Below are 13,134 nucleotides of genomic sequence, written 5' to 3'. Positions count from 1 at the left end.
AAAGCCCTGAGAATTGGGCAGGATCAAAATAGATGTAACATGTACTCTATCTCGGCACCACACCTCCAATACATTTCAGGGATACATTTGTGGCAAATTCTTAGTAAATACGCCTTTATGAGATTTTTATTAAGTCTTTCTGTGGGATTTTCTTTGCATACGGCATTTATTAGTTAATGGACATTGGACACTAGTTATACTAAGGGTGTCTTTCAAAATTGCGAAATAGCCTGTTTGCTGACCAGAAAGGTGAAAGTCCATATTTTGTAGTCAGTCTGACTTTTTCCAGTTACAAAAAGTAAGAAAGAGCTTCTAAAATTAAACAAAAACAGATTCTGTCTGGCACAACTTAGGCCTCGTACACACGACCGAGGAACTCGACGGGCGAAACAATTCGTTTTGCTCGTCGAGTTCCTTGTGTGGCTGTCGAGGAACTCGGCGAGCCAATTTTCTCCATTCCCGTCGAGGAAAAGGAGAACATGCTCTCTTTTTGGCTCGACGAGTTCCTCGGCAGTTTCCTCGTCGAAAAATGTACACACGACCGGTTTCCTCGGCAAAAAAAAAAAAACAGCAAGTTTCTTGCTGGTTTTTGCCGAGAAACTCGATCGTCGTTACGAGGCTTAAGGCCTCAGCAGAGCATTAGACTGGTATCCAGAGGGACCACTAGTTCCAGCACCACATATGCCAGCCCTGAAAAATGCAGGAAACTGAGCAGTGGCAGCCTCCAGCCAAGGAGTGGAGCCCTAGTTGTGGTACATTAAAACCCATTCCTAGGGTGCCAATCCCTTCCATTTACAGAACTTTTTTTTTTTTAATACATATTTCTTTTCATGGGTCCTTGGTACGGTCACATGGTCTAATGGGTCCTCTACTTCCTCCAGTGCTGAGCAGGTGACTGATACTGCAGAAACCAGCACCATCTAATTGCATGGCTCCACTCTCTTCAGAATTCTGCCATGACCCCAGGGCAGTCTGGCAAACTATCCCCAGGGGATGGGTCCTTAGCACCCTGGGCTGTCAGGCAGTGGGTTGAAGAGAACCAGTGCTATATCAGTGGGGAGAGTGACGAAGATAGGGTGAGTAATGCAGGAAAAACTTTTTTATTATTAAAAAGCCAATGCTTTAAGGTTTACTTTTACAATTTCCATTTGTGCCATATTTATTGTACATTCTTTGTTTGTTCAGCTATACATATTTCCCTAATTCCTGTGGAGTCCATTAACCTCTATGATTCATGGTTTCTCTTGTATTTATGAAAATGGGGGAGAACGTATGGCAGGTATACTGTAGGGGGCCCGAAAGTGCAAATTACCATATAATGCCCCTGAAAGTAGTATAAGTAATGCTAGAGAGGACTGGCAGAGCCTGCAGACACCTATAGGTAATAATGTTCAGAGAATGCAGACAGACATACTACAGCTGTTGTTGGAAACTGGAAACCTGTTTGGAGGAGACTGTTAGGCCCAGATTCTCAAAGGGCTTACGACGGCGCAACGCCATGTACGCCGTCGTAAGTCCTAATCTGGGCCGTCGTATCTATGCGACTGATTCTTAGAATCAGTTATGCATAGATATCCATTAGATCAGACAGGCGTAAGGCTCTTACGCCGTCGGATCTTAAATGCAATTTTTTTTTGTCCGCTAGGTGTCGCCTCCGTCGTTTTCCCCGTTGAGTATGCAAATTAGCTGGAAAAAAAGGGGGGTTACTCCTGCGCTAATCTGTGTAAACCAAAATCGATGAACAAATATTGACAAAAAAGGCCAAGCAGCAACATTAACATGTGATAATCAAATTAGCTAGATAAGCGAATTCCCGAACGTACACGCGGCCGACGCAGTAAAGTTACGACGTTTACGTTAGGCTTGTCCCGGCGTAAAGTTGCCCCTGGGTATATGAGGCGCAATCAATGTTAAGTATGGCCGTCGTTCCCGCGTCGACATTTAAAAATTTACGTTGTTTGCCTAAGTCGTCCGTGAATGGGGCTGGACGCCATTTACGTTCACGTTGAAACCAATGACGTCCTTGCGACGTCATTTGGAGCAATGCATCCTGGGATATTTTACGGACGGCGCATGCGCAGTACGTTCGGCACGGGAACGGGTTTAATTTAAATGCTACACACCCCCTACCCGCCTAATTTGAATTAGGCGGGCTTGCGCCGGGTGATTTACGCTACGCCGCCGCAACTTTACAGGCAAGTGCTTTGTGAATAAAGCACTTGCCTAAAAAACTTGAAATACGTTACGCCTGCCCTAAGTTACGCGATTCTACGTGAATCCGGGCCTTAGAGACTGCAGACATGTTACCAGAAACTGTGAGATAGAACTCCCATCTTTCCTGCCAGTTTGCAAATTAGTGCTTCTATCCTAACGTTTGGGACCACAAGTGAAGCAATAAAGGGTCAAATGTGGCTCTTGGGTCGCATATTTGGCATAAGGGCAATATATATTGAGTAAAGGAGAGTTTAATGCTCTGAGCAATAAAGACACTTTTTTTGCACCATTTTTTTTAAAGCATTTATGTGCAAAACCTTTTGTAAAATACATGCCAGAGGTTACTTTTTGTAAAATATGTAAATATTAAAAATATGGGTTCAATAAAACATATACATCACAAAGTATAAAAATATATACCACAATTGTATGGCTAAAGTCAAAATAAGATTTATAACTGACCCACTTTTCTTGACAGTACTTTGAAAAATAAGAATATTCCTACTTTAGCAAAATATTATAATTCCTCTTCAGCCTTAATCTACGCCATTTACCCCATGTGCATAAAAAACCTTGGCCGTGCAAAACTTCAAGTCCCCAGAAAGTTTAAATTATATTATTCAGACCATACTGTATTTCAGCTTTCTTTTATCCCCTAATAATCTTTCCATGATTTTTATAAGTAGATCAGTGAAAGCAGTTGAAACAGAATTAGCAAAAAGTTTTCCCAGGCTGTGTCAATGGTCTGGCTTTTGTAATCAATCTGTATGTTAACTCATGCACACAGCCTGGACCTTGCATATAATCTCTCTTAAAGGGACCATATGATCTACAAAATTCACTCTGCAATATCCGCAACCAACTTAAAATAAAAATGCATTTATTGGTACATTTATTAATACAGCCAGGCCAGGGTCATACACAGCAGATCGGCAGATGGACAAAGGGATATTCCAGAAACATAAACGTTAGCCAGGCCAAGGTCATACACAGGGAGATCAGCAGATGGGGTAAGGAACACAGGACAGGGAGAGGATGGATGGTCAGGACAGGGAGACAGGATCAGAAACTCAGGTAGCAGATTTCAGGAACAGGTTCAGATAATCAGGCAGCAGGTACAGATCAGGGCACGAGGACGATACCAGGGCCAGGTATGTTTGCACTTGCCGGATATTTATAGGAATGCCTGTAATTGGCCTCAAGTCACACAGTAACGCAAAAGGTGCTGTCTGCTCCACACTGCCAGGATCCATCCGCTGGTGGACGCCAGTACTGCGGCCCAAGGATGACATAACACCAGCAGGGAGAAGTTCCCCTGACAGTTCAAAACTGCCAGGAGACACCTGCTGGTGGACCTCAGTACTGCATGCCAAATGATAGATATTACCAGCGGATGGAACCTTTCCTGACACGAGAGCAGCCGAGCCGCCCAAGCCAATCCTTCACTAAGCGGCGATGCCCAGCTCGAGTCACTGTCAGGGGCAGGCGAACCTCAGTAATCCTTTGTGCCTGGCCGCTTCCTATATATGGATTCATCGGGTAGTGTGCGGGTATTCCGTCACTTCCTCGATGCCGCAATGTCTCCTAGGAGCTTTTGTCATTGTTCCCAGGAGACATTGCGAAGGTCTGCCGCGAGTTATCGTGGAATTTAGAACGAACTTGTCTCCTGTGAGCTTTTGTCGTTGTTCCCAAAAGACATTGCAGATGTCTGCCGCGAGTTATCGCGGGATTTAGAAAGAACTTGCTTCTTTCTAAATCCTGCGATAACTCGCGGCAGACCTTCGCAATGTCTCCTGGGAACAATGACAAAAGCTCCCAGGAGACATTGCGGCATCGAGGAAGTGACGGAATATCCGCACACTACCCGATGAATCCATATTCAGGAAGCGGCCAGTAACATAAAGGATTACTAAGGTAGAGTGGATCGAAAAAAACAAAACATGCGGTTTAGTAATTATGCATATAAGCGTATCATATTTATTTTTTTGGTGGGGGAGTGGATCTTGGGTGGGAGTTCCCACACTTTTTTCCCCAGGACTTGACCCCTGCACACAGACAACATCCAGCGTCTGCTCCCTGGGCTACGTATTCATAAGGTGTTTGCTTCTATTGTTTAGTATTATCTAAAATACATTTTATATAGATGAAGCTTTAAAAACAATTTCCTTCCATACCTGGAAACCTCTTATAACTGCCGTGCGGCTAGAGTAAAAATAGGCATGAGGTTTCTTTTTCTCCAACCCTCATTCATATTAACTATAAAACTCTTAGTACATTCTGTCCCAGTGTTAAAGTAATTGGTTGCACACCAAGCTCCTTATTACTTTGCTTTCTCACTGATGGCATCTAGCTTGCATTGACGTTACTCTTTAAAATCCTATACCAATGTGTTAAATATCTTACGCAAATTGTTTTTGTCACTGGCAGTGATCAAAGGGTAGTTGCGCTAAACATCACACTATCAAATGACTTATTGCCCAAAATGCAGCCGGTCCCGCTTCTCCAAAAAACAACAATATTGGGCCATTTGATATATGAAAATAAATGACCATGTTTATGACTGCTGCTCTGTACTTTTATTCAGCATGTCTTGCTGAGACTTGTAGTCTCAAGTGCAGTACAAATTATCGCAGCAGGTCGCTCAGTCGGTACCTCCTTGGCCTTGATTCTTTTCCCTGAATGCCAGGCTTTCTGTGGTCGGGTAGATGAACGTTACTAATTCCCCTCCTCCAATAACAGAAAACCTTACATTAAAAGAAAAGATTACCTGGCTTTTTTCTAAACAGAAGAGCTGCCGAGCATTGGGCCCCTTGTGAAGTCTGAACTACAGACGGAACTACAGGTCTCAGTGCTGGATGCTCGCTTTTTTTAATAATGCGGGGGCTGAATGAAAGAAAGTTTTACTGAATATAGAAGCTGCAAAATGTGGGACAGGCATCAATAGGGGTCATTTATTTTTACACAGCAACTGGTCCATAATTGTTTGCATTCCGCTTTAAAGCAGCATTAAAGACAAAACCAAAAAATGTTATATATTGCATCTTGCCAATCTTTAGATGAGGTGGCTGCATTCGTTTTAGCAGACATGTTTTAAGTAATTACAGCAACAACACATTTTTTTTAATACATTTTTTCGAAATCTGCCTTGGAGCTCAGTTAATATTTGATTGAATTATAAGTGATGATGTCCCTTCAAAATCTTATTTTTTCAGAAACCGTTGGCTCATCAAATAACATCTTCTGATCCATTTGGGGATCCATTTGGAAATCCGTTTGCCTAAGAATGTGTCTGTACCGTTTGTTGTAAGTAATTTTGTATTTCTTGACTCTCAGTATAGCCTTCGTCCACTTCGATTTTTTTGATTTATCTAAAGAAGTAAACCAAAAACAAAGACCTGTTCATAACCATCTGTAATACTTTTTTATTTGCACTAACAGTTACATTTTTCAGAGACAAGATTTCAGTGTTCCTGGACCGGGAAGGAGGGGGGTAGATCCCCAAGACCTTGTCATGAAAATGTAACTGCTATTGCAAATAAAACAATGATCATGTACATTTCTCAATTGTTAGGCTGTAAGTGCATTGATATGGGTACAATCACCTTAAAGCGGATCTCCGCCGGAAAACAAATATTAAAAGCCAGCAGCTACAAATACTGCAGCTGCTGACTTTTAATATTAGGGCACTTACCTGTCATGGAGTCCAGCGCCGTCGGCAGCAGAGGACAAGCAATCGCTCGTCACTCTGCTGCCCTCCCGCTATCCTCGGTGAGGGAGCCAGGAAGTGAAGCATTGCGGCTTCACTGCCTGGTTCCCTACGGCGCATGCGTGAGTCGTGTGCGCCGTGCTCACTGGTCCCCGCTGTGTTCTGGGAGCCGTGTGTTTCCCAGAACACAACAGGGGGGAAGGGATCTGACGTCCTGCCCGCAGTCTACCCGCAGACTGTGTGGCCGGAAGTGGGTGCAAATACCTGTCTTTAGACCGGTATCTGCACCCACCTTCCCCCCTGAAATGTGTCAAATGTGACACCGGAGGGGGGAAGAGTTCCGATGAGCGGAAGTTCCACTTTCGGGTGGAGCTCCGCTTTAAGCATGTAAAACCTCCTAACAATATTCTCTACTATGTAAAAGTACAAATGGTGGCCCCAAAAAGATCCATATAAACAGACGGCAACCACCCCAAATCATAACTAGCCTTTGCAGTAAGGTGTTGCATGGAAGGGCAACACACATCTCAAACAAACAAAACTTTCCCAGCACACTTACCAGCTAGCCTGCATACACACCAAACTGACCCTAACAATTCATGTTAAAAACATTTTTTTTGCATAAATCTGCAAATATATGTGGAAGCTGCAATGCCCATATGAAGGCTCTATATATTTTTGAGAATCTCCAAGTTGGAGTATATATAGCAATAGATAGGGTGCTCACTCCATGCAAACCTGCCCTTAATTTATCCACTGCTCCAATTTGGAAAAATATAGAGTTTGGACCGCAGTATACAGAGGAGCCTTGACATGGGCGCTGCGGCTTACACAAATATTTGCAAATGTGTGCAACGAAACCCCCCACTTTTTTTAACGTCAATTGGTAGACTGGGTACATTTTGGTTGTTTGTGATGGCCCCAAAAGGATAATTGTGTGTCTGAAAATATCCTTCCCCAGAACTATGTTCAAAACTACTGTTAGTTCCTGAAATATTTTCATTTTTATCTATGAATGTTATTGACTAGTTTGGCTTGTTAAGCTTATGGACATAGTCCAAAGGCCCCTAGTCTGAACTCAGGGTCCCTTTAAGATAAGAAAGTAATACGTATATCTTGTTTGGGACAGACACTTTCTTTTGGCAATACTATCTTACAAGAAACTAACCCAACCCCCTCACTCACACTAATGCCCTTAAAGCGGGGGTTCACCCTTAGAGGGCACTTTTTCCCCTTAGATTCCTGCTCGTTTTCTCTAGGGGAATCGGCTATTTATTTTAAAATATGTGCAGTACTTACCCGTTTACGAGATGCATCCTCTCCGTCGCTTCCGGGTATGGGCTGCAGGAATGGGCGTTCCTTCTTGATTGACAGTCTTCCGAGAGGCTTCCGACGGTCGCATCCATCGCGTCACGATTTTCCGAAAGAAGCCGAACGTCGGTGCGCAGGCGCAGTATAGAGCCGCACCGACGTTCGGCTTCTTTCGGCTACGAGTGACGCGATGGATGCGACCGTCGGAAGCCTCTCGGAAGGCTGTCAATCAAGAAGGAACGCCCGCTCCCGAAGACCCATACCCGGAAGCGACGGAAGAAGATGCAGCTCGAAAACGGGTAAGTACTGCTCATATTTTAATACAAATAGCCGATTCCCCTAGACCGAACGAGCAGGAAGCTAAGGGGAGAAAAAAAAAAAAATTATAAATGGGTGAACTCCCGCTTTAAGAGGCCAATGACAAGGTGGCACTGGATCTGGGTTAGGGCTCCTGGAAGTTTAAAGCAGAGTTCCACCCAAAAGTCCCCTTCCACCTTCTGCTCCTTTCTCCAGCTTGCAAGGGAAGAGCCAGGGCCATTGCTTCTCCTCCCGGCTGAACAGGAAGTGTGTCCTGAGACCCGATTGTCTGGAAGTCTTAAGACCCGCTCCCTGACTGGGAGGAGAAGCAAAAGACATTAGCGAATATTAATTTGCTAATGTCACACAACTGGGTGGACCCAGGGAGCAGTGCTCTGCGCTCTGAACCCACCCTTTTTTGAAGCAAATTAAAGTCTCAGGCCTCGTGCACACGACCGTTTCCTCGTCGGGCTGGTTTACAACGAGAAACACGTTCGTGTGTATGCTTAGAAAACGCGCGCATGCTCAGAATAAAGTATGAGATGGGAGCGCACCTTCGGTAAAAGTAGCGTTTGTAATGGAGATAGCACATTCGTCATGCTGTAACAGACTGAAAAGAGCGAATCGTCTCTTACCAAATTTTTACTTAACATGCAGTAACATGAGATTAGCAAAATCAGCCCCAAGGGTTGTGTCAGTGGAATCAAACGTCCCCTTTATAGTGCTGTCGTACGCATTGTAGGTCACCGCATTTGAGAACGACGAGATCTTGTCTTGACAGTGTGTAGGCAAAGAAACCTTGTCAAGATTCTTGACAAGCCTGACAAGGAACTCGTCAAGAAAAATTATGTTTCTTTTACGACGAGATTCTCGGTCGTGTGTACGAGGCCTCAGACTCTAATCATGTTCTTTTAAAAAAAAAAAAAAAACATTGAAATCCATGCGTCTCACGCTGTGCGTGTAGATTAGGGGCCAGGCGCATGGATTAGGGGGGCGGCGCCCCTGCACCCCTAATGAAGCAGCCACCACTGATACAAACAATAACAACTGTAACAAATCAAAACAAATGTGACAGGCAGAACAAAGATTGCTGTACTTTCTCTAATATATGTAGTTCTTATGCCGCGTACACACGATCATTTTTCAGCATGAAAAAAAAACATAGTTTTTCAGCATGTCTAAAAAACGACGTTTTCCCAACTTCATCATTAAAATGATGTTAACTACACACCATTGTTTTTAAAAAATGTTCTAGCAAAGCGCGGTGACGTACAACACGTACGACGGCACTCTAAAGGGGAAGTTCTATTCGCCCTTGGGCTGCTTTAGCTGATTCCGTGTTAGTAAAAGACGATTTGCGCTTTTCTGTCTGTTACAGCGTGATGAATGTGCTTACTCCATTATGAGCGGTAGTTTTACCAGAACGAGCGCTCCCATCTCATAACTTGCTTCTGAGCATGCGCGGGTTTTTTTCGTCGTTTTAGCCCACACATGATCATTTTTACAAAACGAAAAACGACATCGTTTAAAACAACGTTAAAAAATGCAGCATGTTGGAATTTTTTTTTGGTTGTTTTTCAGAACCTGAAAAATGATGTGAGGGCTTCACATAATTTTTCAGGTTCTGAAAAACGACAAGAAAAAAATTAGAACATGCTGCATTTTTTAACGTCGTTTTAAACAATGTTGGGCTAGATTCAAGTAGCCCGTCGTAAGTTTGTGCGGGCGTAGCGTATGTTATTTACGATACGCCGCCGCAACTTACATGGGCAAGTGCAGTATTCACAAAACACTTGCTACGTAAGTTGCGGCGGCGTAGTGTAAATCAGCCAGCGTAAGCTCGCCAAATTCAAATTTAGATAAAACATGACCCCACGTAAATGACGTCTTTAACGAATGGCGCATGCGCCGTTCGTGAAAGAATCCCAGTGCGCATGCTCAAAATTCCGTCGCAAATCGTCAATGCTTTCGACGTAGACGTAATTTACGCAAAGCCCTATTCGCGAACGACTTACGCAAACGACGTAAAAAATTCAAAATTCGACGCGGGAAACGACGTCCATACTTAACATTGCGTACGCCTCATAGAAGCAGGAGCAACGTTACGCCGGAAAAGCCTTACGCAAACGACGTAAAAAAAATCCGCCGGGCGCATGTACGTTTGTGAATCGGCGTATCTAGGTCATTTGCATATTCTATGCCGAAAACGACGTAAGCGACACCTAGCGGCCAGCGTAAATATGCACCCTAAGATACGACGGCGTAAGAGACTTACGCCAGACGGATCTTAGGCTAATTTCAGCGTATCTTGCTTTCTGAATACAGGAAGCAGATACGCCGGCGCAGCTTTGAATTTACACTGCGTATCTTTAGATACGCCGGCGTAAATCAATGCTGAATCTAGCCCGTTGTTTTTCGGGTTGTAAAAAATGATCGTGTGTGGGCTAAAACGAGAAAAAATGCATTATGGCCATTAGGTGGTGCAGACGATATACTGTCATGCCGCATACACACGATCATTTTAAATTACGTTTTTGAAAAACTCTGTTTTTTTCATGCTGAAAAATGATCGTGTGTACGCGGTATGACAGTATATGGTCTGCACCACCTAATGGCCATAATGCATTTTTTCTCAGAAATACTTGAATCAAAGAAACAAAAACATTTCTGGTACAAGGTTATTTAGAAATAAAATGTTTTTTCTTTCAGTATTGCATATTTTTTTAATGCAACACTGAAAAAATAGTAGACAAAATGAATGGGAATTTAAAGACACGTTTTAATTTAACTAAATTTACATATAGATAGAAATATATATGAAAATATCTATTTCCCCTCATTTCCTGTCTCTGTGACTCCCATACAAAAAATGGGGAAAGGGGGGTGTTTGTGTCACTTTGCATGGACAACAAAAAATAGTAAGTTCCTACTCTTTCTGACTTCCCTTGAATATGGTTAATAGTAACGGATTTTATTTGACAAAACATTGTTTTTTTTTTACTTGTAAGGTTGCTTTTACTGATGTCATAGGCTTATAAAATCCCATACGTTTGATCTATATATGACCAAAACTAAAAATACTGCTGGTACATTTAGGGATGCACCAATATATCGGCCACCGAAAATTATAGGCCAAATGTAGGGTTATCAGCATTTTGCCCATATAAAAAAAAAGGTGCCAATAATTGCATGCTGCATCCTATTGACTTCAATGAAAAATCACGTCCCATTGACTTCAATGCAAAATCGCCCCCTATTGACTTTAATGCAAAACCGTGTCCCATTGACTTCAATGGAAAAATGCCAGCCACATAAATTACATTTTACAATTTTTTTTTTAAAGCTGTCTATTTCAGTTTTCGGCCAAGTGCATCCTGAATTTTCAGTTTCGGTGCAGAATTTTTATTTCGGTGCAACACTAGTTACATTGTATTTCTCAATGACACTTGCAGACTTTATCTGCAAGCGTAATTTCTGAACTACAAAGCAACTGTCAATTTTACAGATGGGATTTTCCGGTTATAGCGACAGAGAAGTGGGTGGCAGGATACAAGAGACTGGGTACAGGGATACGTCCTCACAACTTTATTGAATTTTTGCGTGTATCTCCTGCAGCCAAGGTCCAGAGAGCAGAACTAAAGTCCCACTGTGAGAAACTGCAATAATCTAGTGATTTTTGCCAAAAGTAACCCACAAAGTCTCTTTTGCCAAACAACCATTTGTCCTATGATCCCTACACAGTGCATGCACCATGGAGTGTACATGCAGCCAAAGAGAGACAGTTTCTGGGGATGATGCAACAAACCAAGACCCAGGGGAGGTGGTGTGGGAGATGGCATCACTATCAGACAGAATGGCTACTATTGCCTGGAAATGTCACCACTGGAGGAGGGCACAGCATGAGGCACATTTTGGTGAGAGCCCACTTCTATCCAGCAGAATTTAGTTCCCATTTAAGTCTAATGCCGCGTACACATGATCGGTCAAACCGATGAGAACGGTCTGATGGACCGTTTTCATCGGACCAAACCGATCGTGTGTGGGCCCCATCGGTTATTTATCCATAGGTTAAAAAAAAACAATCTTGTTTTAAATTTAACCAATGGATACCTAACCGATAGAACAAAACCGATCGTTTGTAGGCACGTCCATCGGTTAAAAATCCATGCATGCTCAGAATCAAGTCGACGCATGCTTGGAAGCATTGAACTTCATTTTTTTCAGCACGTCGTTGTGTTTTACGTCACCGCGTTCTGACATGATTGGTTTTTCAACCGATGGTGTGTAGGCGCGACGGACCATCAGTCAGCTTCATCGGTTAACCGATGAAAACGGTCCATCAGACCGTTCTCATCGGTTTGACCGATCGTGTGTATGCGGCATAATACAAAAAAAATTATGTTTTGAAATAGAAAGACTAGCAATTCTCTGCAAAATTATGGCATCTAATTATGATGATGTGGTTGTAAATATATAGGCTTAAATAATAATGCATAGTGTATTAGATTGAATATTTGTATCTTTTCTCGTTACAGCTATGCACATAGCAGGAAACAACTGAACTCTGAAAACTCCAGGGGGCGCCATTTCATCATCTTGTCTTTACGATATTAATTAATATGTTTGCACTGAATCCAGAATATATTTCATTTTAGTAGATCTTTTCCATCATTTTCCTATAATAACAAAACACACAAGTTAGAGTTGGGAATTTGGAAGACATACTGTCACATATGCATTTGCCTCAAAAGAATAACTAGGGGAGGGCAGATACAACACTCTGACATTGTTTAGAGTGGAGTTTGCCTTTACCCTAGCTGTAGACACTATATGGCAGCCAACAAAATATGTACATTGTACCAAAAGTAATACAAATGTGGGCATCATTTTTGTATTCACTTGCATAGGACTTTCAAATTTCTCATGTTGAAAAGGTAGCTGTCAGTGGCGGCTGGTGGTAATTTTTTTTTTTGGGGGGGGGGGGCGCAATCAGTGCACCCACACTCACCCCTCCCCCGGTCCAGTCGATCGGTTGGTAGGGTCTGGAGCACTTACCCCATCTATGGCGGGCAGCGCTTCACCTGGGCGGCAGGCATCACGGGCGGCTTCGGCTTCCCCTTCCCCTGCTCTCCTCCGCGGGCATCACAGTGGCTTCCGTCTCCTCCCTCCTCCGCGGCCAATCGGAGCACTTCTTCTTTCGTCCAATCGGGAAACGGATCTCAGACCCGCTTCCTAATTGGCCAGGAGGCGAACCAGTGTGAAAATAGCGAATAATCATTTGCTATTGTCACACAACTTTTTTTGAAGCCTCCGGCTCTAATCACGTGCTTCAAAAAAATTAATAAAACCCCATTGGAATTCATGTATCCAGTGTCCTGCATGGGGGCCGGATGCATGGATAGAGGGGGAAGCGCCCGGGCAGGGGCGGACTGACCATTGAGTCACTCGGGCACTGCCCGAGGGCCCCATGCCACTAGAGGGCCCCATCCGGGTTGCCAGGCTCAGTAAAACCAGGGACAGTATGTAAAAATCTGTGTTTTTTTTAGATCTGTCCCTGATATGTCCGAAAATGACATGCTTTTAATGTGAATATCCCAAGATTTTAG

At 43.3% G+C, this 13,134-nt stretch overlaps 1 protein-coding gene across 3 annotated transcripts in view; it reads left to right on the top strand.

Annotated features, from left to right (window-relative positions):
* Positions 1-12,185, top strand: part of DAB2 (DAB adaptor protein 2) — a 267,105-nt gene extending 254,920 nt beyond the window's left edge. For all 3 annotated transcript variants that reach the window (XR_005747128.1, XM_040338682.1, XM_040338692.1), the window contains 2 exons: positions 5,427-5,517; positions 12,064-12,185. Coding sequence is in view for 2 of the 3 variants with exons in the window: in XM_040338682.1 (XP_040194616.1) it covers positions 5,427-5,495 (69 nt within the window). In the remaining variant the exon portion in view is untranslated. The remainder of the gene's footprint in view (positions 1-5,426; positions 5,518-12,063) is intronic.
* Positions 12,186-13,134: the final 949 nt, after the last annotated feature.

The sequence above is a fragment of the Rana temporaria genome, chromosome 1, assembly GCF_905171775.1.
Source record: "Rana temporaria chromosome 1, aRanTem1.1, whole genome shotgun sequence".
In the NCBI taxonomy this organism is placed as follows: Eukaryota; Metazoa; Chordata; class Amphibia; order Anura; family Ranidae; genus Rana; species Rana temporaria.
This window is presented reverse-complemented; position numbering and strand designations above follow the sequence as displayed.